This window comes from Chaetura pelagica, unplaced genomic scaffold, assembly GCF_000747805.2.
Source record: "Chaetura pelagica isolate M959 unplaced genomic scaffold, ChaPel_1.0 scaffold94, whole genome shotgun sequence".
NCBI classification, from domain to species: domain Eukaryota; kingdom Metazoa; phylum Chordata; class Aves; order Apodiformes; family Apodidae; genus Chaetura; species Chaetura pelagica.
Window position 1 is genome coordinate 1,565,201 of NW_009952881.1, and position 27,986 is coordinate 1,593,186.

Genomic DNA, 27,986 nt, shown 5'->3' on the forward strand with positions numbered 1-27,986 from the left:
TGTAATTTTTGCAATGATCTGCTAGCTCGGTTCTTCTTTCCTTTTTTTCCCTGCTGCTGCTCTTCCCTGCTCCTTACCCTCACTGTGCTTTAGCTGGGATTTTTGTAGTATCTCATATTGCTCTTGTGTGTCATATCTTAATTAATAGAATAGTATGCAGTCTCCATGGTAGAATTCCCACTAACATGGTGAAAAAGTGAATATTCAGATATTTTTGCTATATAGTTTGTATGTTCTCTATACAGCTGCATTCTTGTTGCTAAATCTGCCTTAGATTTGAGTTCACAGCTAAGCTGAACACTGAACATTTTCCATAAGCAACATGCACAATTTATCACATTTTTCATTGCTTTAAGGAAGCAAAGGAATAGAGATAAAATTGAAAACTTCATTATGTTGATCAGTAACTTTTTTTTTTTTTCTTTAATATTTTTTTGTTGTTAGTGATGAAAGAACTAATTTAGGATCAAACCCTTTTAGGCTGTGCTTTGAATCAAACCAAAGCAGGTATAGATCCTGAGATGAAGATCTTTAATAAATTCAAAAGGCAAGAGGTGTCTAGGATCCACATGCTGCCCCTCCAGTGCAAAGAGGTTCACAGCAACCTGGGCTGCAGCTCACTGCTCCCTCAAGGACTTAACTATTTGAGCAACAGTGTTCTAGAAGGGGCAAAACATGGCTTTGAAAACAAAAATCCCCGCCTCCCCTTTTATTAAACGGGGACATTTCACTGGTTGAGTTTTCAGCATGATCCTATAAATAGCTGAATCAGGAGATTCAAAGGATTGTGGTCTCTTTGTGATGGGAACCAGTTAGTTGGAGGGTGAGGGATGAGACAAAGCTTCACTGCTGCATACAGTGTCTGTGCAACTGCAATTTAAATTTAATGCAGAATCGGAAATCAGAGTAAGAGAGAGCTCAGATAGGAATATGAAGATCCTGGAGTTTGAATGGTGGATATACAACCAGACAGCTCCAGAGTATATAGCTTTTCTCTTCCTTTTGGTGTCATCCCTTTCAGTTCTCCCAATATATAATAATTTGAAATTCCTCTTATGTGCTGTTTGCATTCTTCTGATATCAAAGAGTCCTATTCCACTGGGGTCCTTAGCCATAGGAGAGGTTTGAGGGAAGAGGATGAGATTTTTTTCCTCCTTTTTAGCCACTTCATCAGATTGTAGAGTGGAGAGGGGAGATGGAGCAGACAATTGATTTTAGTGTTCAAAAAGGAGGTTGTCAGACCTGAGCCTGAAATACAGCCACTTATCAGTGCTTCTCTTAGCTGATGTGGCAGGGGCTTGGAGCTGGGTGCAGGTTGGTGCCTGATGATGAAGAGTACCCATCCTCACAGGGATACTAGGGAGAGCTTTGGTCAGAGATATCTTGTCCTGTATAGCAAGCAGTAGAAGGATATTTTTCTTCATGTTTAGAGTCTGGAAGTATTTATTCTTCAACCTACCTGAGCAGGAGAATTAGCTAAACAGAGATAGATTTTGAGATCAGCACAATGCAGCAAGAATAAAAAACCCTTTCCATCTGAATTAATGAATTTCAGACTGCTTTTAATAAACTATTTTTAGAAGTCATTTGTGAAGCCTTGTATAAAGAATTTTTAAAGGTAACTTAATGGGATGGAGAAAAGGTTTAAAATTATCTGTTGGGGCTGTTGCAGAAGATATTAAATATTGATTTATCTTGGAGGAAGAATCATACTAAAGAGTGAGGCTCATAGTCAGATCAATTTATCTGGAATACAAACTGTATGTCCATATTTAGTACAATGTCAACATCAATCTTAAACAAGTAGATGTGAAAGGTTGAGCATTTAATATAAATCAAATGGCTCCTGAAATCTTCAATTAAAAAAAAAATAATCGTAACTGTTCAAACTGAACTGCTTCTAAATGTTTCAGGTGGTTTACATTAAAAAATGCTTCATTTAGCCAGTCATACTATATCATAACCCTCTCCTCTGCATCTTGTTGCTACTAAGAACAAAATTCCACATTTCCAAATCTTAAGTTTTTAATACTTCAAACTCTCTTGAAAACCCAATGTAAATCTTTCAAGTAATCTGGCAAATAACACTGTAAGCAATTTTCTGCTACTTGCCACTGCTACTGCACTGCCAAGCTTTTGGTCGTAATATAAAATCTGGCTCAGATTGTACTTACCAACTAAAACTGATTATGTTCCATTTTCAGGCATAAATAGATACCAGCATGCCAGCTAGTGGTACTGACTACAACATTTTTCAGTGTGTGTAAGTGCACATAGGTCTCCAGTAGGAAATCCTTTATCCGAGTGTAACATCAAAGCAGTACATCTCAGATAATTTAAGTGTTAAATTTGCTTTTGTTTGTACTGTTTTCTTTAAACATATTCATTAGACAAGAGCAGGGCCTTTAATGTTCCATGACTGAAAAATCCATCAAACAGATTTACTGCAGAGGCAGTCTGGCATAACAGCCAGTGGACTGGCCTAATGTTCAGAAGTCCTGGGTTCAGTTCTCAGTTTAATCATTGACTTCCTGGGTAACCAGAAGATAATAATTTCCCCTCTCTGTGCCTGAAGATACTTTTACCAACCTCCTTTTAAATATTATTTGGGTGCTAATAATGGACAGTGATAGTTGTTACCATTGTATACTTATATAATAGTAAAAGGCTCCAAAATACCAGTTGCTTCCCTGGGACATTGTTCTTTTCCTGTAAGACACAGCTAGAAAATATGACCAAAGGATAAAGTATACAAGTATACAAAGGAGTAAGGAAGGTATGAGACAGGAAATTCCCTCTTACCCACAGATTTTATTTGTCCACAGAGCATCAAAAATCTTCCACTGGAATTGGGTGTTCCTTAAGTGAATCGCATGAACTTTTCCATATATGTCATCTAGAGTAGGTGAATGAGGAAAGGGGAAAAGAGAGAAAAAGTTAGTGTTAAATGTAGAGAGATGTAGTAGAACCGAGTCTATGCTTATGCTGTAAATGGGGTCAAGAATAGGTTTGAGCTAGGACATAAGTGACTAATATGCTCTGTGGGTGAAACCACCACTTTTGAAACTCCCATTCAAGATGGGTTGTTAAGATACAAAAGGATTTTCTAAACTGTCATTGTTGTATTGACCTGAAAAGTAAGGGATAATCTTATGTGAAAAATTTGAAACAAGTTTTTCATGGTTAAAACAAAATAAGATTTGCAGAATCATTCTACTTTAAATGAAAAGTTAGAGAATGGGGTTTTGCTAGTAGCATTAGCTATATACAACTAGCAGTTTTGTCTCTGTATATTGCAGCAGTAAAACCACATAATTTTTTCAGCCTGTAGGTATTCATTTTGCATTTAAGATGTTTTCAGGTATCAGGGTTTCTGGATTCTGCATGAAAAAAAAAAAAGCGTGGCCTTCAGTTACCCTTTTAAAGTACTCTCTGTCTTGCATTACTTTGTTTCATACTTCCTGCATGGAAGAGTTAATGCTTCTGAGAGATTTTCATCTCTCACTGTTTCCAGGAAGTAGGTATTTTCCTGTATTTGCATGTCAAACGTAGCAAATAGAACCTCTATCCTAAAATTAATTTTATCAGTTTATTTTTTTTAGCTTGTTTTGATGAATTTATAGGGTTCATAAATCTAGTTTGGGTCGTTTTTTCCTTGAGTACAAATTTTGAAAATGTAAGTTATGAGCAACTTAGTTCTGATTGTATTAGAAGGATAAGTAAATATAGCAGTTTCACTGATAGGTAGTTGTTAATTTGCCTTATCCACTTGCATAAATCCTTACATGACTGTGTTTTTGGCTTTCTATTGTTTATTCCTAAACAAGAATAATTCTTCATACTAGAAAGCCTTCAACCTACCTGTCTCAAAGGGAAAAAGGAGTTATCAATAAGAAGATGAAAACATCTTTTTTCAGCCTGGAAAGAAGTTTCATTTTTTTCTCAAATTCAGTGTAAACATATGAGAACTACACACTTTGGTCCTGATTCATTGAAGTGCATTAGTCCATTCTTAATACAAGCACATCAGTATTCCTCTGGAGTAAACTAGTGACTCTCCATGTCCTTGAAGCCTTTGTTGGATTGGAGTGAAAGTACTCAGCACCTTTCAAGATTAAGGCCTATACAAGACTGCAAGAATTGGCAATTTACTCTTTTGAGTTAATGTTTTGTTTTTTTCTGGGTTTTTTTGGTGGGCTTTTTTGTTTGTTTGGGCTTTTTTATTTATGGTGGGTGTTTTTTTTTGTTTTGGGTTTTTGTTTGTTTGTTTTCTTGTGGGTTTTTTGGGTTTTTTTCTCTGTTGAGTGAGGATTAAAGACAGGATCTATTCAAGGGATACAGACATTACGTACATCACATTTGATATTGTAATAATGCAAACAGTTATGTTGCCTTCCTGACATAAACAGTAAGCAGCACATTATCCTGAAGCTGAAATAATCAGAGAAAAACATGGCAGTGATGGGGGTACAAGAGGCAACACACTGTATAATGATGTTATTATCATTGTTCCATTGTCAGCCATCCTTATTCTTTAGTGATATGTTTCTTTTCCCTCTGAACATAACAAAAATGGCATGAGTATAAACAAGAGTAATATATGAGCAGCAATCATAAAATGCAACTTTGAAAAAGTATACTTCAAATCCTACCAAAAAAAAAAAGGAAAAAATCAGCTTGATAAATACAGAAAAAAGCTACTTAATCTATACATGCATGGTATGCAATTATATACTTACATCTAGCACAAGGTAAGTCTTATACTTGCAGACAGTAGCATTTGGTGGGATTTTGTTATCAGCCTTGATTGCATTTCTAATTCTAAATATGAATATGAACATTTAAGCCCAAGTGTCTTTTGCATCACCAGTTTAAACTACGTTAGGTGTCTTCCTGGAAATGAAATAGCCGCGTCTAGTGGCCTCCATTGTTTATAGAGATAAACAAAAGGGGTAGGTAGCCCCAGTGACTCTTTCAGAGTTTCTAGGTTAGATATCAGTACTGCCAAAGCCCTGGAGGATTTACCCTAATGGAGCTTCTGGTGTCTGTACTTTATACAACACTATTCAGGTTCAAAGATTGCTGTAATAACATGCATAAAACTCAGATTTTCCCTGTAATTTAGTTCTTTAATTGTAAAATATTTTATATATTTGCTTTGAAACCTTTATAACTACTACCCACATGTAGAGCAGGAAAAGTGAATTTACTGCTATTTGATAATTGATCATTGCATCATGTAGTCCATTTTTATACAGTTTTTCTAGTATTGTTTGATCATGTTACAAAATCTGGCATGTGCCTATCATAAGGCAGAGCTTGAATGATGGACTGAAAGTATCTATGAGAACATAACCTGTCTTTCTCTTAGCTTTTATAGGTTTAAAATCAAATATATATCTGTCTTTGTTCATAAAAGAACATCACATTGCTTCTTGAGATCTTTGACCAGTGGCATATCTGTATGTCCATGTGTGTTTTCTGGATTTTTTCCAAGACCTCTCTTTTCCCAGCTTGGTGTGGAGGGCAGCTGGATTTGCTTTGTGCTGTTGAGGTTTGCAGAACACCACAATGAATTTGAAATTGGTGACTTCTTTTCTGGCCTTTATTTTTCCTCCATTCCAAAAAAAATTGTTGTGCTGAACCTAGAACAGTTTTGCTGGTTGTTAGTCTGTTCTGGCTTCTTGCTAAAGCTGTTTTTTTTCAGCCTGGAATACATTACTAGATGATTAAGAGAAAAAGAGATTCACAGTTTTCAGGCCAGTAACCAGATCTCCAATCTTCTACATTCTGTTCTGATTCTAATGCATGACAATATTCTTAATGAAATTTAATCACAAACAGAAAACTTTGGGGAAGCATGCAGATGTACATACAGAATCACAGCATTGTCTACATTTGGTGAAAGTACACTTTTATGGCACTTAAATGTCTGGGGTTTTAAATACTTGGTGAAAGTGAGGCCAGCCCCTAAATTAAACTATAATACAGCAAAATGTATGTTATTTAAAACTTTGTATTATTTATTGTAATAGGGGAAAAAAACCCAACCATTGCTTTGCCATGCCCTTATGCATTTATTAGTGTAACTCAAACATTAGAAATTTGGCCATTCTGAAGATTCCAGAGTAGCTATTGAATTGCTTCCATTAGTTACTCTATGACACAGGAAAAAAAACCAACCAGTCCTGCTGTTTCCTAGTAGAAGTGTATGTCAGTTGTAATTTGTGTTTATTTTTGTCTGTCTCTCAAAAATGCACATGGATGTGTTTAATTAAAAGAAAATGTGGTGGGGTTTTGTTGTTTTGTTTGGTTTTTTTTTCTTTTTCCTTTTGGTTGTTTTGTTGTTGTTGTTTGATTTGGTTTTTGTTTGTTTTGTTGTTTGTTTGGGGTTTTTTGCTTATTTTTTGGGAGATGGTTGCATTCAGATTCTTTCTAATTATAATATGTACCATTTACCAGTTCTCCCTTAATCTAGTGAGCAATACCTGATGTCCTAAAATAAATTAACTTCTTTGCCTAGAAGGCTCCCAGTTAATCATCTGTGGATGTTGCTCAGGAGGGAAGGGAGCAGCAGACACAACAAGGGAATTTCTCTTTGACCCCAACAGTTGAACAGCTTACACTCTGGAACATGAGATTTGATTATCTTAGCATGTGTTACTACGAATGTTATTAACAGTCATAAAATTATCCAGCTCTTTTAAAAACAAGTGACAGCCCAAGCTTTGGACTCTTTCTGACCTCTAGTGAATTCTACAGCTATATTATGCAGAGTGTAAAGCAGTAACTCCTTTTGTTTGCTTTTCATTTACCAGCTGTTAATTCATTGTCCTTTTGTTTTTCAAGGACTGATGACTTCTTATCAGTCTCATGTGGAATTTCACAGTTCATATGGGGTTTTTTTTATTTTATTTTTTAAAAAACTTTACCTTTTAGTTGACATGTAGTTTTACTGCAGGCTGCTGCATGAATATGCTGCTGAAACAAAGAGTTAATCAGAAAGTTCTCATATACTGCCATGCATCATGCCTTTCTGCATGAATAAAAATTTGGAAACCTCATGAAAGCAGTAGTTGGGTTACCACACAACTGGATATGCTTAAGTCTGAACGCTTCATAATTCTAACTACTGGGGAGTTGCAAACTTATAAATAACCTTGCAATTGGTTAAAACCATATTAAAACCATATGAACAAAGGCATAAAGTATTTGGTTAAGGGGGCTCAGTAAGTGCAGTAATCCTGTTGAAAGTAATCTAACCAGGGCAGATCCATGGCTTAGCAGTGCCTGCAAGTGTGGCAGTAGTTATGGATATATCGATACTTCATGTGTAGGAGGGCATAATAGGTGTAAACACTTCCTATCTGTTATTTTTTATTTTCTTTAAAAAAATATTTTAAATCATACACATTTAAAAAGTCAACTTTCAATTCCCTGAAGTTTATTAACTTATTAATATGTGCTGAATGCTCCCAATAATCTGGGAATTCATCTAAATCCAACTTATTTATGTTCAGAGATCAAGATGGCTACTGCTTACACTAACCAGAGGCTTTAGGAGTTCTGATCCTTAAACTTAGGCTTCCAAAATCATTAGCTAAACACAGTGTTTACATGTAGGTCATTTGGGTTTGCAGCTTTTTCTCTGATGAATTTTTTGCCTTTAGCACTTCAGTTTCAAACTTTTTTCTACACACTGTGCAATTTTATTTTTTAACTCCAGAATCTGGATCTTAAAAGAAGGAAGTCCCATATCTTGACAGTCATTATGAAATTCTGTTACTGAACCATTTTGGTGTAATTTCTGTTTGTGATGGTCTTACATATGTCACATAGTCACATGGAAGACAACTGAGTCTTACCAGTCAGGCAGAGAAGTTTTAGTGTAAATTCCTTATTATCTCCTTATAGTCTATTACTTTTCAGTTATGCTTCAAGGTGTAAGAATATATTTAAAAGGGGACCTAATGGTTTCTCTCTCCCCACATCTTTTCAAGAAAGCTGTTTGCTTTGAGGCACTTTACTATAACACAAATCTGTAGTCTGTGGCAGGGATGCTAGTCCGTGCTGTATGTTCAGCATGGAAAGATTCTAATGGAATAGTTTATGAGCAATATAAGGACCTTCAAAAACTGAAAACAGCAGTGCATTGGAGTGAAAATTCACCTTCTGGTTCTTGAGATCATTGAATTCAAGTAAAAATTCATTAAAAAATGAAGTAAGTACAAGTTGTGTCAGCATTGTAGAATTCAACACATCCTTCATTTGTGCAATTTGTAAAATCAGTGGTTGAAAAAGATACACTTTGTATCTTGTAATATCTTAACACATCAGCCTCCCTGCAATAAGTTTGCCTGCTTTGCTAATTTAATTTCTCCAGTTTCTTGGAGCAGATCCCACTGATAAGGTATTGAAAACAAGATATTCACCACTGTTCTGCAAAACCAAAGGCCTTGCTTTTAATTATAACAATAATGCCACTATTGCGTTTATTACCTTTTCCATCCAAAGAATTCCAGCAGTTGCATGCCTGCACACCAGTAGGATGATTGACGTTGTTGTAATAAGGTTAATGTTTAAACTTCCCACCTGTAATAACTAAAATATCCAGAGATAAGGCTGAAAGTCAATTTGTAATTATCCCTGCTGTGCCAAGATGTTGCAACAGATTCTAAGTGGAGGGTAATTTAACTTTTCAGTCCTAGCTGTTCAAAAGTAGTAAAAAGTAGGTGAAAAGCTTTGGATGTCTGACTTTGCAGGAGGGGGGAAAAAGATTTTGTGATTTCTCCTTATTCAAACCAGGAATAATTTTATCTGTGTTCTACTGAAAATGTCGTTTTTATGTTTTGAATATAGTAAGTTGTTTTCCTGTTGTTTACTGTCCATGGTACATGAAGGGAATAGATCATAGTTAGAAAATAAGCTACTAGAACATTTAGTATGGAATAATTCAATTGAAATTCATTTCATACATAAAGACAACATTGCTAATTATTTCTAGTCATTCTAACTAAAGTACTGTCCTTGGAAGAAATAGTATCCCTTCAGTCATATATTGTGTGGCTTCTCAGAATGACCCATATTAATTCAATTTCCAGAAACTAGCTCTTTGAATTAATGTTAGTAACTGCTTTCATGATAAACTATTGAAATAAAGGATATTACATCATTGTCCAACCCCATCTACTTAAAAAAGAAGTATTTGTTTGCAAAAAATAGATATATTTTAAATCTTTTACACAATTATCAGCATGCATGCCATTTTCCATTTCAGACTAAGCATACATTTTGAGATGTGGGAAAGGCAAGCATGTTGAAATCATTTGAGGCATGGGTATAGTCGGATCAGTCTTGGTAATCCAGAAGGGAGGGTTGCCCAGTGTATTATTACATTTCGTATATTATTTTTCAAGAGATGGATGCAATCAGTCATCTTCTCACATATGGTTTGAAAAAAAATTGTCTTGCTGGCAAGTAAACTGTTATTTAAGTACACAATCCACAGTACTACAGAAACAGTTTTGCCAAACTTGTCCAAGTATTCTCACATCCTTAAAGATGGTATAAATATCATTTATAGCAAGTCGTTTACTTCAGACTATATGGAATGCCTTCCTGCTCCCCTGATCTAAGTGTCCCAGTTTGCATTATGGCCTTTATTGCTTCTGTTTGATGGAGTGATCAGTAAAAATTTAATGACACTATAAAATAATAAAAATGTCATTAATTTACCACGGATCTTGAATGCAGTGGTTGTAAAGTTACATTAATAAACAGAATATTTTTTACAACAAAAAGCATTGTTACGTGGGAACGTATAAATAACACACATAAATTTAAGAGCAATTTTACTGTTAGCACACACATTATTACGGAATAGCCAATAAGTGTATAAAACATAGTATATAAAATTTTATGAAAATATACTGTGCACATCAAAAATTCAGCTTTTATCTAAGTGCAGAGAAAAGCCATTATTGTGTGCTTACTGTTTCATTGCTGTTCTTTCACAAGATCACAATTTTATATTTGTTTTTAGTCATTTGAAGTTTGCAGCCTTTTTGGAGGTAGGGGTTACTGCTTCCTTTTCCTTTACTCCTTGCTTCACTAAATAATTCTTTTACCGTCCACATGTGAAGAATAGATACTTTCTGCCAGAATGTGACAGAAAAGTTGCTAATTTAAAGTAAAGCTAAAAATAATGCCAAAGGGGTTGAAAGGCTTTCTTGGAGCAAGGAAAATAAGGGATAACCATACAGCAGTCTATCTGTCATCACTGGGGCTGCTCCATCATTGACTGTGATAATATGTGAATATGATGAATGCCACAGCCTTGTGGCTCATAACATTTAACATTCATCAGCTCTCACTAACGGAGGCTTTATAATTTAAATATCTTTATTTAATATGCAACATCTACCTCATACATCATAATTTCAAAGCACTTAGAGAACCAACAGTCCTGCAAGACAGTTGAGCAGACTTTAATTTTTTCAATAACTTTTACGTTTTCTGCATGTTTGCAACTGACAACACATAAATAAGTGCCTAATCATATTACAGAATGGAAAATTAAGATGTGGTTGCTAAGAGGAATCTTTTTTCTCTTCTCCTTTTAAATAAGTGATTATTTTTGTTGTGTCTTCAACATACAAAGAAGCACAAAGGATCTAAATTGTGCTGGGAAGAGCTTTCCATGTTCTAGTCAAATTCCAGCTGACTGTGTCGACCTAATAATGAGAAAGGGTTGTCCGTGTCATGTCCTAAAACCTTAACATGATTCTACAACATAAGCTCCATAGCCAGTACAAAACAATCAGTTCAACATAGAGGTCCAAAATGCTTTCTCACAGGAAACAAAATACCTGCACTCTCCATAGCGTTGCACTTTTATCACAAACTCATGAACATTTTTTGTTAATGTGGATTAGGGAATTAGCAATATACGCAGTAGTTGCTGTATGTATGTTCAAACATAGTGCATGTCTAGGTAACGTGTTTGTTAGTGCAGCTACATACAGCCATTTACTTTTCATGAAGGTAAGTCTTTTTTTGTTCGTATGGAAATATTATGCACAGAATCGATCTTCCTCTCAGTCCTTGTTCATACTAGGTATCGTTCTAAAGGATATTTAGTGGAAGTAGCCTCTTTAGGATTAATACAAAATGGAAGCAAAGACAAAACCCATAAAAAAGGTTTTGGGCCTAGTGGGACAAGTTTCTTCTCTAATCATAAATTTCATATAAATTTATTATATTTAATAGAATTGAGGAACATGTTTCTGTTTTTCACAGATCTCTGAATTTGTCTAAACCCAATGCAAATATTGAAAACTTTTTTTATAATCATTAGGAACATTATTTTCTGTAAAAAGCAAAAGAATTATTTTTAAAGGTGTTTCAAAGACTTAAATATAGCTACAGCTTTGTTACAGCTTCTTATGAATGAGGGGGTTTGGAAATAACTGTAAGTGTATCTCCTTTGTTTGACAAGAACAGATATTTTTATGATATAAGTGCTTTCATTTTACTGTTCCTGAACCTTATAATGTAATTTTCCCTTTTCTCCTTCTGTGTCAAAATATTGACATTCTTTTTTTTTCTTTCTTTCTTTCTTTTTTTTTTTTTTTTAAACAGAATATTTTCTGGTAAAATCAAAGAGAATGAATGACTAGAAAGGTATTCCAAATGTGCATATTTTTATGTAGCAGAGTCTGATGATTTTTATAGGAGAAAGGTATTTCTCCTTCTTCTGAAACACACTTTAAGGCTTCTTCCAACAATACTGCAGGTGCAGTGTTAACATCTAAGAAAAACTTTTAGCAGAAATATTTTGGCAGAGACAATGTATGTGCCAAAAGCTGTTTTCTTAGTACTGATCCTTGTTTTCATCTCAACTGCAAATCAGCCTTTTGCAATGGAATGCAGAATCCTTGATAAACTTATTTTTTATTCTGTCTACCAGTAAAACAGATCCCATCATGATGATTCAAGTGTATTGTTACATTATTATTGTTGCATAACATCTTGCAGTAAAATATTGGGCCTCTAGTATTCAGGTCCTTTCTGCAGTCACATTTCATTTGCAACTTACTTTCTCTTGAATTCCTTTGTATATGTAAGCTCCTTCATCAATCACAGATTTTACAGAAGAAAATAAGAAGTTATCAAAATATAAAATGCAGACTTATTTTGTTCAACAGCTTTAAGATTCTGAGGAAATTTTAGAAATGCAGTTAGTATCTGAAATGCCTAATCTGCATGTTGTGGCAAATCCAATGTCAGGCTGTGCTTTCTTATCTTCCTCTGCAAACATAAAATAATATTTAAAAAATCTATGTCTGATGGAATAAAAAAAAACAATCAGTGGAAAGAATTCCTCAGTTTTTGGCGCAGTGGGCTTTTATTACTGAAATGTAATGATAACAGAAAAATTACCACATTGGAAAGCATAAGTATTTGGAGATGGAGCAGCAGATGAGGAGTCAAGGCCATCAAAGTGTGTTTTGTCCTTAAGAACACTTCCAAGTTTCTAACCATTCTGCAGAAGAGAAATTCCAATGTTTTCTTCTTATGTCTACTATGCACAGTACAGAACTAGGTCATTGAACAATAGACTGAACAGCAATCAGCACTCTACTTCTGCATAATGCATTAAGTATAACATGGTTAAACTGTTCATAGAGCTGAAAGCTGGTATTTCATGTCTGTAAATTCAAGCTGACATGACATTTAATATTGTTTCATAGTAATGAACAACAAGATTTCGTTCATTCACAACTACAACATAATGCCAAGTTTAGTCTGAAGAGGTAACAACAAGGCAAGAGGGAAAACATGCTATGTTCCTTCAAATGAGAATGCTAAATTAATGATAACCATTGAATGCTTTGCTACTGATACACAGTACTACAGAGACTATCGTTGTGAGACATTATACAGTCATTTATAGTGCCCTTGTCCAGTAGTTGATTGAGGAACTGGGTTAACACACAATATACCTTTTCGTTTTCACTCTAGTTCCAGGTTTCTCATGGAGGTCTCCAGCTTTCAAAAGCTTTTTTATTTTTCTAGAAGTGTGCATTCTTTATCTTTTCTCTTTTTCTTTTTTTTTTTTTCATTCCTTTTTGTTTGTTTGTTTGTTTGGTTTTTTTTGTAAATCTCTATGGGTTTCCTTCCCACCAAGGTACAATTTAAATTCCTAGATCAAATAATTTGTTCTGTCATATATTATTCCTTCTTTCAAATGTTTGTATTTGAAAACAACTTGCATAAAATTCAGACTTGTGTTTTCACAAAGATATGAATGCGAACTTGAATCTCATAGTGGGAAAAAAGTGTTTTTTTTCACTAAATTAGCAGTATATTTTAATACAAGCTCTTCTTCTGAATTTTCATGTCTCACAAACACTGATTGTTTTTTCCAGCTTGTTAGAAAATAAGTGGAAAGGCAAAGTGAGCAGCATCGATCAGCTCTGTTTGCTGCCAAGGTTTTTGTATTTGCATGTACAGTCATTTATGCATGATGGCAGTGCAGATCAAAATAATCTCAAAGTTCCTGTATATGTTTCACATTTAAAAGTGATTTTCATAAATGCAAGCATTCATACTCTCTAAAAAAAATTGTCCCTGAGTTAAAATTCTAATTAAATTCACTTGCTACTTTTTCAGATTTTAAAAATAAAGCATGTATTGGTGCCTACATATGAGCACAGGATATAATGAGAAATAACCTATATGGAGCATTAACACTACTTCTGTTCTTTTCCAGGAAAGAACAAGGTTTGAAAATTTAGGCCCACAGTTAACAGGGAAACCCAATGAAGATGGAAAACTGGGCCCTGGTGTCATCGATCTTACAAGGCCAGAGGATGCAGAAGGTTAGTTGCAGCTTTCACTATAGATTATTGAACACTGCATTACAGAATGGTACAGTTTAAATGCTGCCAGTGTCATAAATACTGTCTAGGTTACATCCCAGGATAACACTTGAGTGATTTCTTTGCATTTTTGTGAGATTCTAATAAGTCCATAGCAAAGGGCAGGTAGATGAAAAGGACTGTGTAACCCTCTATGCCCTTCTGCAACACAATGATGTTTTTTTTCCTCCAACAGCTGTCAAATAGTGTTTTTACTTTGAGAAAATTACATTGAGAAAATGATCACAGCAAGGCAATACATACATATATACATTTCACCAGTTTTAAGGATTTAGCAGCTTTGAAGAAAGCTAGAGGTCTTCAAGAATCTAGCCATAAGTGCTCTCATAAAATATTCAAGATGCAGTAAGCATAATTTTATTGACAGGCAGCTGTCAAATAACAATGGAAAAATATTTCACATTTTATATATGAAAAATGTCTTTTTTCATGATACAAACTTTCAGTGCATTTGCACTCATTTCAGAGTGAGAGCTCTATATATCAGGCATGCAGTGTCAAGCCACAGATAGAAATCAGTATTAATCAATACTGAGTTTAGAATCTAGCAGGGTTACCATGCGTGCTTTGGGAGTGGATGCCACTGGTGTCCTCTCTACCCTCTGATACGTTAGAAGAAAACATGTTGATAGATAGAAACCCTAGCAATAGTTAGTAAGATTAATGTACTATTAAGATATGATATTATGCAACATTTTGCACTCTCAATTCTTTTTGAGTATCTTTTCACTCTTTTTTAAACTGACAAGTTCTAGGCATGCCACTGTTCATGAGAAAAGGTTAAAACATCTCTAAATTTTTCCATTAATTTCCAAACATCTGATAGCTTCAACATTTGGGGTTTTTTTTCTTGGATCAGAAGAATAGGACCAAGAAACTTGTGATCGTTGACAAAGAGGGTTATTTTCAAATGATTCTTGAAAGACCATGACATAATTTTTCTGATAAAAATGCAAAATATTTTCTGTGTAGAAAAATATTTGTATAAGCACATTTTCTATTTTGTCTCTATGTGACCCAGAAATAAATCGTTCAGGTAAGGTCTCAGGAATTGTCCCTTCATTTTGAAGTCTGGCGACAACAACAACAGCAACACATGTAAATGTTAACTCTTCTATACTATATAGGTAATACATGATATATTGTAATAAACCCTTATTCTCCTGGCTTGCCAACTGACATACATTTTCTTTAATCAGTCTCAAGGCAAACCAAAAAAGCTGAATTTAAAAGTGTTTTTGACAAGAACTTATATACCATGGAAAAGCTGTAAGTTCAGTTCCAAGATGCTCCTGTATTGACTCACCCATAGAGAGGAATAGTTAAATCTCAAATTTAAGTCAGCAAAATATTCTTACTTACTGGCTTAATGTCACTGTTATCTTATCTCATGGAACTGACACATGCACCAGGAGCACATGCTGATATGTGTCATGGCTCAAACCAGGACATATGTCTTTTGCTTTTCTTTTTTTTTTTTTTTTTAAGTATTTTGACATAGTCAAGATTTCAGGTCTCCATAACAGTAAGATAAGATGATGAATGAAGCTCATCAGCCATTTATTACAAATAGAATAATAGAATCATAGAATGGTTTGGCTTAGAAGGGACCTTTACAGGTTTTCTAGTCCAACACCCCTGCAGTGAGCAGAGACATCTTCAGCTAGATCAAGAAAAACACTCAGAAGGAGGCTAGCACCTTAATGAGACATTTCAGGTTTTCCATATTTTAATATTAATATAAATATAAGTATAAGTATAAATATAAATATAAATATATCGTTAGTAGTTCCTTAAAAAAACAGTAATTTACATTTTGGGGAGCTATTATTTATGAGTTTCATTTTTTCACCCTTTCTTGGATGTGATTGGCCACTGCAATATTGTCTTTAAAATAATGAGCAGAATGTAGGTAAAACATAATTTTCAGAGAGGTGTTTTGCCATTCTTTTTCTTCTAGAAAAGAGAACTTACAAGATATATAGACTTTCAAAAGTACTTGTTGGCTAATCAGTTATTTATAAACTACTTTGTAAAGGAATTTCCATCCTGCAGCAACTTCTCATATTTCAACACGTTGAAGGATATTTTTTTCCTCAGTTGGGATGAGAAGTTACAGCAGCCTACTTACAGGTATATAGTTACTGGTTCATATGATACCAAGACCCTGACAACTTTCTTGCTTTAGCTGATTTCCTTCAATTCATCCTCTCTTTCAAGTATCTTGATACACCTTGTGGCACCTGACAGCCCTCCCTGTTACTGGATAATGCAGAACAAAGCTTTGACATAATGTAACCCAAACTACAGTGATGTGTGTCAGTTTAAGGACAGTTGTTTCTCTAGAGGTAGTGGGGCAGTTTGAGTCCTGGTGTGTTGCCACATGGGAAATCTGAGTTGATGAATGGTTTCAGATTTCCAGACTTTGTTTAGCAGCCAAGACATGTCTCTGGAAAAGAGGTGTTGGGTGAATACCACTGCTGATCTGAAAAAAACCCAAACATTGGCAGAAGTTCAAAATTGAGCTGCTTATTTGTCCTTCTAGTTGTAGACAAGGTGAATTTAGATACTAGCTGGGTATTAAAAAAAAGACTTTCAAAATATCACCTAAATTTTGCCACTTATCTTTGGCAAGCTAGCTAAGAGTTGACACTTCTAATGTGGAATCATTTAAAGTGGAAGTCCATTGATAACCATGCTGCTGAAATACCAAGTTAAACTGTGGCCTCTGATGAACTGCACCATGCTACTGTTCCATCTTCAAGGATATTAAAGGTTCTGTCATAAAACTATTACAAATCATTCTAGGCTTTCCATGCTGCAAAGTTTTTTGTAAGTATTGCTATTACTTTGTGCTTCCATATGTGTCTGTTTCACCACTGGGTTATTAAGAAAATTAACAACTTACTCTGTAGCATAATGGAATCATAAAATCATTTATGTTGGAAAAGATCCTTAAGATCATCGAGTCCAAAAGTGAACGAAACACTATCAAGTCCATCACTAAACCCTAAGCACCACATCTACACATCTTCTAAATACCTCCAGGGATGGTGACTCCACCGCTTTTACCACTTACACCACTGTTCCAGAGCCTGACAAGCTTTTCAGTGAAGAAATTTTCCTTAATATCCAATCTGAACTTCCCCTGGCACAATCTGAGGCCATTTCCTCTTGTCCTATCGCTTGTTACTTGGGAAGAGACTGACACGCACCTTTCTGTGCCCTCCTTTCAGGTAGCTGTAGAGAATCATAAGGTGTCCCCTCAGCCTTCTTTTCTCCAGACTAAACACCCCTGGTTCTCTCAGCTGCTCCTCATAGGATTTGTTCTCTAGATCCTTCACCAGATTTGTTGCTCTTTGTGGCCTCCTCTTAAGAGAAGCTTGTTGCATTTTAGTTAGTTGCTGAAGTCACAATCACAACTGAATCTCAAAGATTCCTAACAGCCACAGTCATATTCTTTGAAGACAGTGTTGTTCACACCTTCCTTTCTGTTGTTACTGACCTTTTATCTTTTTTCCTTTTCTTTTTTTTTTTTTTTTGAAAGCATTTGAGTGCAGGTTGTTGTAGATATCTTTAGATAATATTTATGTGTTTTGTTGTGCATATACAGAAAGAAATATTGGTGGGCAACTTCTGACCCCCTATCTTTCTTCACCACAAATACATCCAGATCTCTGAGGTCTCAGTGCAGTTGTGACAGAGTGAGCATGTGGCTGATAGATCTGTCACATGGTTTTACTCCCATCAGCAGAATTGCAGAACTTCAGAATGATTAAATTTACTACATTTAGAGAAGACACATTGACTATTTGTAGAGGGTTTTTGAAGGGAGAAATAGGGGGTGGGGGCTGGGATGGAGCAGGGAAAAGTGGTGTAACAGGTTTATTCTTGAGCCAGGTACTCCAAATTTAGTCCCATTGCTGGCTATAAACTAGGGGAAAGTGCAGTTTGGGCTGCATCATGATCCCCCAACTGATGTAGACCCAGAGGGCTATAAAAGTGCAGTTTCACTCCCTGCCTGTCTGCACATGCATTGGAAACTAAAGTGTGCAGTGACATGGTACATGTCTGTCTCATCCTAACAGGCAGCCAAGACAGACCAAATCTGGGAAGTGCTCTTGGTTCCCATAACTTTGACACAGCCTTTAAGGTTCAAATAATTTGTTATAAGAAATGTCAGCAGACTTGTGTGTTTTATGGAATGCCTTTGTAATAGTATCTAGCAAAGATTTCTCTCTACTCCTTATATCTTTTCTATAACATATAGCAGAGATCTGAGTTTGACAGGATCAGAGTCATATTTTCCTTTAATTTTAGGAGTGCCTGTGGTACTGGCTCATTGATCAGAAGCTGAAGCTACATGTATATAATTTTTTAATCATAAGACAAGTCCTGAAATTATTTAAATTTAGCTCTATGCAATTACAAAACAAATACTAAAGGATACTGGAAGAATTACTTTTAAGACTTGTAGCTGCTGCCCAGTGTGTGAAACCTTTTTTAAGATCAGTGGTAACTAGGCGTTCTTTCAGAGATGACCAAGCATATTAAGTCGTATTCAAAGTTTGTGTTACTCATAATGACCTAACTGTCATTTGAACGGAGGCCTGAAAATCATCAACAAGAGTTTAATATTAAATATGACATAAACTGACATTTCTATTACTTCCATAGCCACCAGCAGGACTGGGCTAACTATATTAAAAATCATGCTCAGACTGCATTCAGAAACATTGCCACTGGCTCTGACACCATTGATGAATAATCCACAGGCTTGTATCATTACCTGGAAATCCCAGTTGTCATGTTAAAATATATGACACATTTGTAGCTAGCAAAATTCAAAAATATGATTTGAGAGCCTTATAAATGTTTGGTGACTGGTATGCAAAATTATAAACAACAGCCAATTATAGAACTAAACAACAATTTATTTTTTTCCAAGCCTCATCATTTTAAAGGAAACATCATTCTTTCTGTAGGCGGCTTCATAATTTTAACATTTAAGAATGCCAGTACTGAAATACAGCTAACTGGCATGGACACACCAAGACAGCTTTGAATCTAGCTGTATCTAAAACCTCTTTTTGAAAATGACTGTCATACATCGTTTGACCAGGGTGTGTAGAATATAGTCAGGAGCCATAGGTGAGACCTGTTTAAATTCCAGGTAGAGGAACCTAAAGTATTCAGTTCTTACTTATCTGAGAATATTGGATGATTGGAATATGTTTTTTTGGTTTATGTCCTAAAAAAAGATATTTCTTTCCTAGATGCTCACTTTTTGTGATAGTGCTGCTTCCTTTGAATCGTACAATGTGCTATATGTTTCTGGATCTTGTCCTTGTATAATGTGCTGTATGTTTATGTATCCTTCTGTTTTTCCAGTTGTGATCAAATGCTTTGGAAATTTGTAGGAAGTATGCTAAGATTTTGTTTTGTAGTAGATAGAAATCTGCAGAAGAGACTTAATGTTCCTGTTGATAATTACTGATTTTACCTTAGCTCAGGTTGTGATTTGGTTTCCTTCAGCAGTCATAGTCACAGAATCACAGCATGATAGGGGTTAGAAGGAAACTCTGGAGATCGAGTCCAACCCCCCCTCAAAGAGCAGGACCATCACAGAATCTAGGGCAGGTCAGGGATTCTATTCCATCAAGACCTGGTCTTTATCCCTGACAAAGTACTGGATCTGTTAAAAAATAACTTTGTTGGTTGGATCCTGGGCAAAAAACACCTGAATGTTATTATTTTGCTACTGCCTCATTGTGTGACTTTGTAAAGGAAAAGAACTACTCTGTGTCCTGTGTCCTCCTTGGTTTCTGTGTCCTCCCTTTCACTGCCTGCTCTTTCTTACTTTAATTTGTATGTTCCTTGATTGCAATGGCGGCAGCAGCAGTCAATGTGGAATCATGTGGAGGAGAGGAATGAGCTATCTGGGGGAAGACAAGTAGTCTTTGCAGTGTAGAAAGTTGTTTCTTGGCCATGTGGAGAGAAACATGAGAAAAAGGATCTACAGTGGGAAAATAAGGCTGATATCTAAGGGTGAGGAGAAACTGCCACCTTCTTCAGCTCTAGATTTCTGTCCATCTGTGAAAACTTCAGTTTCTCTCTCCTTGGTGATAGAGCAGACATCATGACAAGTGCTCGGGGTTTTGCAAATCTATTACGTAAACGACAGAACAGCACTTTCCTAAAGGAACTCTACTATATACTCAAAGCCTCAACATTCTTGTATATGCCCAATAGTAAACAGTTATATGAAGAGTGACACAGGTCCTTCTTAACTCCAAAAAAGGCTGACTTTGCGCTGCTGAAGAGGTAGGTAAAAGGGAACCATATATTTGCAGGCAAATCAATCCTGGCAGGCTGCCAACACGATCCAAACCTGTGAGGTAACTTGTTTAACACCCTCCTATGCAGAGGTGTAAACAGCAGGTAGAACATGCATGGCAAAGCATCACCTACTTTTATGACAGTGCTTCATAAATACTGGAGGAAAGAATGCCTCTCCATGCCAGTCTTTGTCACACATAAATATTTGTAATAGTTGCTATGACAGTTGAGAGGGGAAAGAGGAAAATCACAAAACAGTGAAAGCTGTCTGAAAACAAAGAAGTGTTTCCAGAGAGAATGCAGTAAGCTCAAGTACTGGAATGTTTACTCCCCTGAATTCTTATTGTAGGTCTTTGATTTTATAAAATGTTATACTTGTATCTTTATTATTTAAACTTATTCTGTTGGTTAATAAGACTAGATGCTAAAAAGTGGGTTTCATTACTTGTGGTTGCCTTTTTTAACAATCAGTTTATTTGATTGTACCTGGTACTAGAGTGATATGCTTAAATTTTTCAGAATGACATAATGGATCTGGAATCTGGGATAAAGCACTTAGGTACAGCATTTCAGTTGTTTGGATGAGTTTCAGCGCCTCTGCCCTGGTGTAATTCAATGTGGCAAATAGGATAAGAATAAGGCAGTCTGTCTTTCAGAACCATAGAATAATAGAATGGTTTTGGTTGGAAGGGACCTTGAAAATCATCTAGTTGCAACCCTCCTGCCATAGGCAAGGACACCTTCCAGTAGACCAGGTTGCTCAAAGCCTCATCCAACCTGGCCTTGAAAACTTGTAGGGAGGGGGGGGCACCCACAACTTCCCTGGGCAACCTGTTCCAGTGTCTCCCCACCCTCCTAGTAATGAATTTCTTTCTAATATCTAATCTAAATCTACCCTACTTCAGCTTACCCTTTTCCTATCACTAGACTCCCTAATAAAAAAATCCCTCCCCATCTTTTCCCTTGGCCCATATATTGAAGCACTTGAAGGCTGCAATAAGGTGTCTTTTTCTCATCCCATCACTTTCCTGACGACAACAACTTCATGAATTTCAATGTTTCCAACATCCCCATAATATTTTACAGGGGGAACTCCCTCTCTGAATACTGAAAAATCTGAGTTGAGGGGGTGTGGACTGATTTTCCCATGGTATTGAAACTTATTTCTCTCAAGACACCAATATTTAACATAGAGTATGCTTCCCACTTTCAGAATACTGTATCTGGATGCCTTCTACAAGTGTTACCTTTTTGATTTTTAACTGTCTTAGGTATTTTTTTTTCCTACTGCTAAATATGGGGCTTTCTCACTTGCTGTTTCCATGCTACAGTAATTGATTCTTATATAATAGTACCTTTATTTAAAAAACTTCTACTTAGAATTTCTGATGCTGTACAACCAACCACTGTTGAAATGCCCTGAGTTTTACATAGGGATGCTTATTAGTGCAGTTATGGCTAAGGGCTTGTCACAATTCCCATTATATAGTAAAACATTATTTTCAGGAATTTAGGACAGGACTGTAAAAAGTAACTGCGGGCTGCAGTTATACACAGAAAATCTTTGCCCATGAGAAAATTATTGTCACAAATGCTGAAAGCATCCATTAGTTTGCTTATCCATTTTTAAGTGGAGTGAGTGAAAAATTAAATATAGTACTTCAGTGGTTTAAAACACCCCAAAGACCTGATTCTTAGGTCCGCACGTCTTTGTCTTGTGCCAATATCATAAAAGGAGCTTGAAGCTGCCTAAAATAGCATAAAATTGCCAGGCACAGCTGAATATTTAGCTGACAGAGAAAGCCAACATTATATCATTCTGCATGGACGGGGGAGGACTCTTGCCTTTCTTCCTTACCTCCTTGAGCACAGGGAGTGCAGCAGAAATATGAATACATTAAGGAAAGAACATAATATTTTCTGGTTAGGCATGAGGAATTGATACAGATTCAGATTCTTCTTTGTACAACTACTTATTTTTTTAAGCCTATACTGCACACCACTTCTCCCTCAGGAACCTCAGTGTCTCAGCTACAGAAAAATGTTTAAGAGCATCTTCTTTTCTTCCACGTTGATATACCAGGGACCTAAGCAAGCACTGAGTGCAGAACTTAATAGCAATAGGACATGATTTTCTTAATTTGTACTTTGATTTAATTTTACAGAATCAGTGGTCCAGATTGTGTGTGGGGTGGGCATTAGAGTATCTTCTCAGCTTCTTCAAATATTAAATGATTAAATTTTCAATTTGGCAGGGGTAGTTTCACAGGACATGCAGTTTTTAAAAAAAGAATAATTTGTAAATTTTTACAGAAATCCCTATTTCAGGACAAATCCCCCATTTTTTATTCAAACAAGGTAAATGTGGCAACGTATTTAGAAATGTTATTGCCCTGCTTGCAGAAACATCTTCCATCTTTCACTCACAAATCCCAAATGCACAGATTAAGCATAGTTGAAAAATAAGCCTTTAGAATTTTTCCTGACATTTATTATTATTTGTTAACTTACAGCCCCTGTTATCATGCTGCTTTCAGTTCTCTCCCTTCATGATATATTATTTACAGATTATATTATTAATTATTATAATATCAGCACCCCATGTGAAAAGCAAAAAGAAATGGCATATGCGTATCCTGGCCCTAGGTCCTTGCTATCTTAATTACTGATAGGATATGACAAGTGAGAACAGCAAACACTGGATGGAGGGAATTAGTTACATTGATATGAAGAATTATGTTGCATATACTAGAAGGTAAGAAATTCAATTGCAGATTCACTGCAGGAAATGGGCCACTAAGCAGTGATTCCAACACACATTAAAACCTTTTTGCAAAGTATTCTGCATTTCATTAATAGCCTATAATTTGAGGGAGGTGTGTTTTAAACTTCTCTCCTAGTGTTAAATATAATTGCCTTTTATAAACCACATTGTACTTAAGCTTTTAAAATTCATTATCTTGCTATAAAGGAGCAAGCAACATTGTTCATTAATAGAATTCAGACGCACCTTGAACTATTCATCTGTCAAATATGAAGTCAGGCTGCCTTATTTTCTCTGTGGTGAATTCCTGTCTGTAATTTCTCCATCTTAAAACAAAACAAAGCATTACCTGAAATAAGAATGGATCATGTCCTGTGGCCCTTGTTCAGGCAGGATTTTAAAAAAAGATAAAAATTCAAAACTGTTAGGGATGTCTGAAGGCTGCAGAATTAATCCCTGTGTTTAAATTTATGATCATGTTTTCTGGATGTTCTAGGTGACACTGTAATATCAGGAGAAATTTGAAATTCTATGAGTAAGAGCTCCACTGGTAGCAAAGCTGTTACTCTTATGGAAACATTTTAATGTTAAATAGATTAATCTTTGTGTTCTTTTGACTTTGAATATCATTAATGAAGTAACAATAATTGCTTAGCTGCAAGAACAACTTTTTTTTTCCTTCTGAAAAAAACACAAATAAACAAAAACCAAAACAATTTGCAGTATTGAGAGATCACTTCAGATAGCTAACAACAATAATTATTAGTAATATTTTTCTTGGGTTGTGCTGTTTTGTCCATGGTTTTCCTTTCTGTGAGCCTCTACTTCCATCATTTGAGTATGAAAAGAAATAACAAAGAAAAACAATAGTGTTCGTGGGAATGTTGATTGTAGTTAGACCTGATGACTGGCAATTCCTTAATTCTGGTGTCATTACTTAGTCTGAATAACTTGCAACTGAAATATGTTTGACATTTTTTCTGTCAATAGTATCTATGTCAGAATTGGGTTGTTAGCATTTAATTAATTATCTGTGAAGGGTCTTGAAGTCTGCAAGTGGCACACGATTGAAAAATCTTATGACACTTACATACCTCCCCATATTTATAGTAGAGGCTGCTTTTTCATCCCAGTTCCTATCTTGATCTTTCATGGATCTTCACAGAATAACTTCTCGTGCTCTTATGTTACAGCACAAGTGGGACTGTGTCGGCCACTGAGGGCTTAAGTCAGGCCTTAAGTCAGGCCTTAAATACTAATTAATTCAGTTAATATTACATGTAATGTAAAAGTTTATTATATTGTTTTAGCTGTATTCCATGGCAGATTTCCATGAGGGTTAATTTTGCCACGAAACGTAGTCAAGAAATCTAAACTGTGTAAACTATGAAGAAAGTAGTTAGATTTAGCACTTTTAATTAATTTAAATAATACTGATTCAGGCATGGTTGGCTGTGACGTGTGGATGTGCTAATAGCTTGTTTAGAAATATTGTTTCAGTATTTAATACAATCCAACTAACAATTCATACTTTAAACACTGGTCACTGAACAGCTGAGAATGCGTGATTTGATTGCACACACAGAAGACATTTCGGTATTAATTTTAGATCTAGACTTTGAAATGGGGAAAGACATAATATGCAGGTTATAAGAAGGCTGTGAAAACCAGTGCTGTATTCTAATAGAGATTAAGAATTTTGCTTGCATATGTAAAACAAATGCACAAAAAAGTAAACTCACTGCCACCAGAACTGAACACAAGGCACTTCGGAAAATGAATGCTGATATATAACTGGCTAGAATTTCCTTCATTTTGCAAAGCCACGAGCCACATGCATCAGCTCACCACAAAGTCATTAGGTCTTTTTAAACTCAGATGAAAAACATTAACAAATACCACAAAAGGCTTTAGTATGGCCCCTTTGTTCATTCACATATGGCAGTTTATAACTCCTGCACCACTTGGGTCGTGTGTTTGTTTAAGCTGCCTCCATCAGGCCAGCCCTGAAAGAACAAAAGACATCTTGAGCGATCCTAAGCAGGAAATGGGCTAATCTAAACATGGCTTGTGACACTATAAGTAGAATAGAAAGGGGAGGGATTGATTAGTCATTAATGTCCAATTGACTCCATATGGATGTTGCAATAATAAGGCCTTTTCAGTGCAGTAGCGGAGTTATTGAATTAGAGGTTTATGTTTCTTCAGAGCTGACCTTGGGGAATTCCCTTTCGGTTCTTCTTGTTGATGTTTTAAAGAGAATGGAGTCTCTTAAAAGGAAAAACAGAAGCCTTATCATAACTGAGTGTTGCATGGTTGTAGCTTACCTGTGCTACAGTATATTCCCATCTCTTAATATTTACTTAGCACCTTTCAGAACTTTTGCAGATGAAATATTTTAGAGCTCATTTAAATATTCCAGTAGTTCATTAATCACTTACGTCTTTCTCAGTGTTTCCCCCCTTTTTATTCACTGACATGGAGCCTAGAAGAAATGTTTGGACCTCAAATCCCAGCTGAATAATATTGGAATTTGGAATGAAATTTGGAGTGAAAGCAATTTGACAGACACTTCCCTGCAGAACATTTGTGCCACTGTGTGACTACAGGCATCACTGTCCCAGAGCTAGTCATGTTTCCATGTGGGTATTAGTTTTGCCTAGTGATGACAAGTCATGCCAGTGATGACAATAGTTCATAAGATACCTATTTATTTTGCCTCTCTTGCTGGTAATAAAGAATGAAAAAGTGTTCTGAATGTGGATGGGGATGAAGAAGAGGGAGACAAAGGGCTAAATGGACAAATGTTACACTAACACTGCTACAAGTCAGCTAGATTACAATGAAGTAGCAAATTTTGTAACCTCTAAAATCCAACACTGAACTTAATAATGCAAAATAGTAATTACATCATTCTTGCATTCCAAACTTTCCAAAGCTTCTTTTGTCATTCTAGTCTTTTCAGGTTTGCATTTTTCTATTTGATTTGCAATATTGCTTTATGTTTCACAAAGGCCGCATTCGTCTGTCCACAGGTGAAGAGCAGGAAGGGGGACTGCCAAGCCGGTTTTTCATGCTCCCTGTTTTTACAGCATTTCCATGTTTATGAGTAACCCATCTCTAGTAGTAAAAGAGTGACTCCTGTTTGCATGTTCATTAGGTTCTGGTCTTTGCAATGCAAGCCGATAGCAGTGCTAGTTGTGTTAGCACAGACAGGGCCAGATAATTTGGAGGTCACCATCAATCTTTTCCAAAGTAGACAAAAATGTCATCTCAGCTTAATGGATAACTGTCGATACGAGCTTTACTACTAACCAGTCACTTTCACAGTAGGAACCTGCAAAGATTGTCTTTATTTCTATATATCCTATGTTAGTATATGTCTATAGAAGATGGTATGCAGTATATGCCCTAAGGTGGCCAAAGGTTCATCATCTAGTGGGAGTGTATAACTTCAAATATAAAGCATTGGGCCAAAGTGTGAAGAGTAATTAAAGAATAACAGAGTGATTGATTAAAATATCTCTCTTTTTGCTATAATTTCATTTTTTTTTCTCTCTTTTTTCATCTTTTTCTCAACCTTTTTTGCTCTTTTTCATCACATTTCTTATAGTTTGCATGCTGGTAACACATGAAAGCCCAGTCCGAGGTTTTGTTGTCATAGGTGATGTATAAAATGGAAGGTAAACCCACGTCTTGTTAAAGAAAATAGAATTAACCCGAATGTGGCCAAGATTTCAGGGAACTAGCAAGAGTTTGTGCCTGTCGTAAATTTCTTGTCATTGTAAAAAGTGAGAAGGTCAGATAAAGCCAGGAATAAATGAATAATCAATGTAACAATTGTTACATTGTATTTCCTAATGTTTAATTAATGTGAAAATGTTTATCTTTCTGTCCATGATCAGATTAATTTCTCTTTCTAAAGATCAGGGGTTCTTCTTTCCCTGCACTCTCATTAGAGAGCAATCAGTTTCTTTTGGAAAAAAAATATTGTCTGAAATTACTTTAATGAAGCTGTAACGTTTTTAGATTAATTCTGTGGTTTTCTTTGACTCAGTATTGTCCCTAGAGTCTAGTCTGGAATTCAGCTTCCAGAGAGGAGTTTCCTGCCATGTATCCACAAAAAGTGATCATTCTCCTCTAATCTGGTTTTAGTTTTAAATCACCAAAGTCATGACAAGTTGAGCAAATGCAAAGTAACTAGGAAGTGAAGCAGTCCACACCCTCAGAGGCTAAAAATGTCACTTTGAAAACAGCCTTTAGGCCCAAATGTAGCCTTCTTTGCCAACTAAGCCATTAGGGCAGCCAAACGGTACTTCTTCTGCAACAATTTTGAATTCTGACCAAGGTCTTAATTTGGAAAATCAAGACCTTCTGCGATTGCAGTATGGACAGTAAGTAGCAGATGAGTGTTAGTTGTCACAGAGAAACAATTATAAACTTCCTCCTCTCTTCTCATCCTTCATTAGTAGTACATTTTTATTTTATGTATTATTTGGGGGTTATTATTTATTAGACTTTTCTGAAAATATTTTTAGAAATAACTAAAACAACTACCTCTTTGCAGTTATACGTATCTTTAAAAATTTCAGGCATCTCTTTTAGCTTCTGTCAATACTATAAGTACAAACTTGCTTAAAGCATATACAGCCAGGGTTTCTTGGCCTTCCTGGGATTTTTGTAATTTACTACTTTAAGTAAGAATTGTTTTCTAACGTAACCTTCTTTGAAAATAGATAATTTATGGTTTGTTTCCTTCCTTCCTTTCTCCTTCCTCCCCTCCCTCCCTCTACATCAAAACTATATCAAAATCAAAAAGTTGGCCTATAAATTTGTTCCTAGTAAAGGTACTTTTTGTCTGCTTTGTCAGGCCAAAATTGTGTTAGAAAGGGCTAAAGACAAACTCCTTAGCCATAATGAATTCATATCTTTGAGAAAGT

At 35.6% G+C, this 27,986-nt stretch overlaps 1 protein-coding gene across 2 annotated transcripts in view; it reads left to right on the plus strand.

Moving 5' to 3' along the window:
* The window catches only part of SOX6 (SRY (sex determining region Y)-box 6), a 241,841-nt gene that overhangs the window by 200,084 nt on the left and 13,771 nt on the right, over positions 1–27,986 (plus strand). For both annotated transcript variants that reach the window (XM_009995398.1, XM_009995399.1), the window contains one exon: positions 13,775–13,883. In XM_009995398.1, coding sequence (XP_009993700.1) covers positions 13,775–13,883 — 109 coding nt within the window. The remainder of the gene's footprint in view (positions 1–13,774; positions 13,884–27,986) is intronic.